This window comes from Mandrillus leucophaeus, unplaced genomic scaffold, assembly GCF_000951045.1.
Source record: "Mandrillus leucophaeus isolate KB7577 unplaced genomic scaffold, Mleu.le_1.0 Scaffold108, whole genome shotgun sequence".
Classification (NCBI taxonomy): domain Eukaryota; kingdom Metazoa; phylum Chordata; class Mammalia; order Primates; family Cercopithecidae; genus Mandrillus; species Mandrillus leucophaeus.
In genome coordinates, this window is record NW_012098987.1 from 93,080 (window position 1) to 97,135 (window position 4,056).

At 40.4% G+C, this 4,056-nt stretch overlaps 1 protein-coding gene across 1 annotated transcript in view; it reads right to left on the reverse strand.

Annotated features, from left to right (window-relative positions):
• LOC105543950 (dmX-like protein 2) overlaps positions 1-4,056 on the reverse strand; it is a 148,251-nt gene that overhangs the window by 87,440 nt on the left and 56,755 nt on the right. The window contains exon 3 of the mRNA XM_011986154.1: positions 415-486. Within this exon, the coding sequence (XP_011841544.1) occupies positions 415-486 (72 nt within the window). The remainder of the gene's footprint in view (positions 1-414; positions 487-4,056) is intronic.

A 4,056-nucleotide genomic window follows, 5' to 3' on the forward strand; every position in this document is an offset into this window, starting at 1 on the left:
AAAAAAAAAAAAAAAGAAAGAGAGAGAGAAATATGGAACCATTACAAACTTTTAAGAAGAGAAATGTCATGACCTGCTCTGTTGAGAATAGAGACTGGGGTTGAAGGCAGCAGGAAACCAGATATCAGATAGAGATTAGTAATCCAGATAAGAAATAAGAGTAGTTCAAACTAGGGTAGATCTCAATTAACACAGGAAATCTCAATTTGCGATATTCTAGAGACTTGGGTTTCTAAAAGCACTAGGGATGTATCCCCAGTGAATGTAAGGATCCTAACATAAAGCACTAGACCAATTTTTCACTGATACTCTAGTCTACGTTCAGCACTAGCTCCTAAGGAGCTTTTATTAACATCAATTGGATTCTAAAGTTAACTAGATTCTAAAAGTATTCTATTATTGGTTAATACTTACACAATTTCTTTTATGAGAATTTATGCCCAAGGGCTCAAATATACAAACAGCATTACCATATGAAGCTGCAATCTAAAAAAGAATAAATATAGCATTAATATCTAGAAAAGGGTAAAATAAAGGTATCTTCCTTTTCATAATAATGTATAAACTGATTATATATAATATAATCTCAATACAGTATTCATGGTTTATTTCCTTCCATAAATATACCTGGAAGTGTACTGGAGTTAAGAGTCTCTCCTCTGTTATCAAAAAATTCAGCAGGCTTTATTTTACATATCAAATACAAGGCTGACCTACTCAAAGAAATCATATTTGGATGGACAGCTGGCAAGATAGCCGAATAGGAACAGCTCTGGTCTGCAGCTCCCAACAAGATGGATGCAGAAAGCGGGTGATTCCTGCATTTCCAGCCGAAGTACCAGGTTCATCTCATTGGGACTGGCTGAACAGTAGGTGCAACCCATGGAAAGTGAGCCGAAACAGGGTGGGGCATTGTCTCACACGAGAAGTGCAAGGGATTGGGGTATTTCCCTTTCCTAGCAAAGGAAAGCTGTGAGAGACTGTACCGGGAGAGACAGAACACTCCGGCCCAGATACTGCACTTTTCCCATGGTCTTCACAACTGGCAGAACAGGAAATTTTCTCTGGTGCTTGGCTCAGCGGGTCCCACACCCACGAAGCCCAGCAAGCTAAGATCCACTGGCTTGAAATTCTCACTGCTATCACAGCAGTCTGAAGTCCACCTGGGATGCTCGAGCTTGGTGGGGGAGGTACATCCTCCATTGCTGAGGCTTGAGTAGGTCGTTTTACCCTCACAGTGTAAACAAAGCTGCCAGGAAGTCTGAACTAAGCAGAGCCCACCAACAGCTCCCTGGGACAGAGTCCCTGGGGGAAGGGGTGACTGTGGGTGCAGCTTCAGCAGACTTAAATGTCCCTGCCTGACAGCTCTAAAGAGAGCAGCAGTTCTCCCAGTGCAGCATTCGAGCTCTGATACAGGACAGACTGCCTCCTCAAGTGGGTCCCTGACCCCCGTGTATCCAGACTGGGAGACACCTCCCAGTAGGGGCCAACAGACACCTCCTACAGGATAGCTCTGCTTAGCATCTCCCAGAGGAAGAAACAGGCAGCAATCTTTGTTGTTCTGCAGCCTCCACTGGTGATACCCAGGCAAACAGGGTCTGGAGTGGACCTCCAGCAAACTTCAGCAGACCTGCAGCAGAGGGGCCCGACTGTTAGAAGGAAAACTAACAAACAGAAAGGAAGACTATCAACATCACCAACATCAAAAAAAAAAAGGTAGATAAATCCATGAAGATGGGGAGAAACCAGTGCAAAAAGGCTGAAAATTCCCAAAACCAAAACACCTCTTCTCCTCCAAAGAATCACAACTCCTCGCCAGCAAGGGAAGAAAACTGGATGGAGAATGACAAATTGACAGAAGTAGGCTTCAGAAGGTGGGTAATAACAAACTCCTCCGAGCTAAAGGAGCATATTCTAAACCAATACAAGGAAGCTAAGAACCTTCAAAAAAGGTTAGACGAATTGCTAACTAGAATAACCAGCTTAGAGAGGAACATAAATGACCCGATGGAGTGGAAAAACACAGCATGAGAACTTCATGAAACATACACAAGTTATCAATAGCTGAATCGGTCAAGCGGAAGAAAGGGTATCAGAGATTAAAGATCGACTCAATGAAATAAAGCGAGAAGACAAGATTAGAGAATAAAGAGTGAAAAGAAATAAACAAAGCCTTCAAGAAATATGGGACTATGTGAAAAGACAAAATCTACGTTTGATTGGTGTACCTGAAAGTGACAGGGAGAATGGAACCAAGTTGGAAAACACTCTTCAGGATACTATCCAGCAGAGCTTCCCCAACCTAGAAAGACAGGCCAACATTCAAATTGAGGAAATACAGAGAACACCACAAAGATATTCCTCGAGAAGAGCAACCCCAACACACATAATTGTCAGATTAACCAAGGTTGAAATGAAGGAAAAAATGTTAAGGGCAGCCAGAGAAAAGGTCGGGTTACCCACAAAAGGAAGCCCGTCAGACTTACAGCAGATCTCTGGGAAGAAACTCTACAAGCCAGAAGACAGTGGGGACCAATATTCAACATTCTTAAAGAGAAGAATTTTCAACCCGAATTTCATATCCAGCCAAACTAAGTTTCTTAAGCAAAGGAGAAATAAAATCCTTTACAGACAAGTAAATGCTGAGAGATTTTGTCACCACCAAGCCTGCCTTACAAGAGCTCCTGAAGGAAGCACTAAACATGGAAAGGAACAACTGGTACCAGCCACTGCAAAAATATACCAAATTTTAAAGACCATCAATGCTATGAAAAAACTACATCAACCAACAGGCAAAATAGTCAGCTAGCATCATAATGACAGGATCAAATTCATACATCACAATACTAACCTTAAATGTAAACGAGCTAAATGCCCCAATTAAATGACACAGACTGGCAAACTGGATAAAGAGTCAAGATCTATCAGTGTGCTGTATTCAGGAGACCCATCTCACATGCAGAGAAGCATATAGGCTCAAAATAAAGGGATGGAGGAATATTTACCAAGAAAATAGAAACCAAAAAAAAAAGCAGGGATGGCAATCATAGTCTCTGATAAAACAGACTTTAAACCAACAAAGATCAAAAGAGACAAAGAATGGCATTACATAATGGCAAAGGGATCAATTCAACAAGAAGAGCTAACTATCCTAAATATATATGCACCCAATGCAGGGGCACCCAGATTCATAAAGCAAGTTCTTAAACACCTACAAAGAGACTTAGACTCCCAAACGATAATAGTGGGAGACTTTAACACTCCACTGTCAATATTAGACAGATCAATAAGACAGAAAATAACAAGGATACCAGGGCTTGAACTCAGCTCTGCACCAAGTAGACCTAATAGACATCTACAGAACTCTCCACACCAAATCAACAGAGTATACATTATTCTCAGCACCACATCACACTTATTCTAAAACTGACCACATAATTGGAAGTAAAACACTCCTCAGCAAATGCAAAAGAATGGAAATCATAACAAAGAGTGTCTCAGACCACAGTGCAATCAAATCAGATCTCAGGATTAAGAAACTTACTCAAAATCTCACAACTACATGGAAACTGAACAATCTGCTCCTGAATGACTACTGGGTAAATAACAAAATGAAGGCAGAAATAAAGATGTTCTCTGAAACCAATGACAACAAAGACACAACATACCAGAATCTCTGGGACACATTTAAAGCAGTGTGTAGAGGGAAATTTATACCACTAAATGCCCACAAGAGAAAGCAGGAAAGATCTAAAATTGTCACCCTAACATCACAATTAAAAGAACTAGAGAAGCAAGAGCAAACATATTCAAAAGCTAGCAGAAGACAAGAAATAACTAAGATCAGAGCAGAACTGAAGGAGATAGAGACACAAAAAACCCTTCAAAAAAATCAATGAATCCAGGAACTGGTTTTTGAAAAGATTAACAAAATACAAAATACATAGACTGCTAGACAGACTAATAAACAGAAAAGAATCAAATAGACACATTAAAAAATGATAAAGAGGATATCACCAGCGATCCCACAGAAACACAAACTACCATCAGAGAATA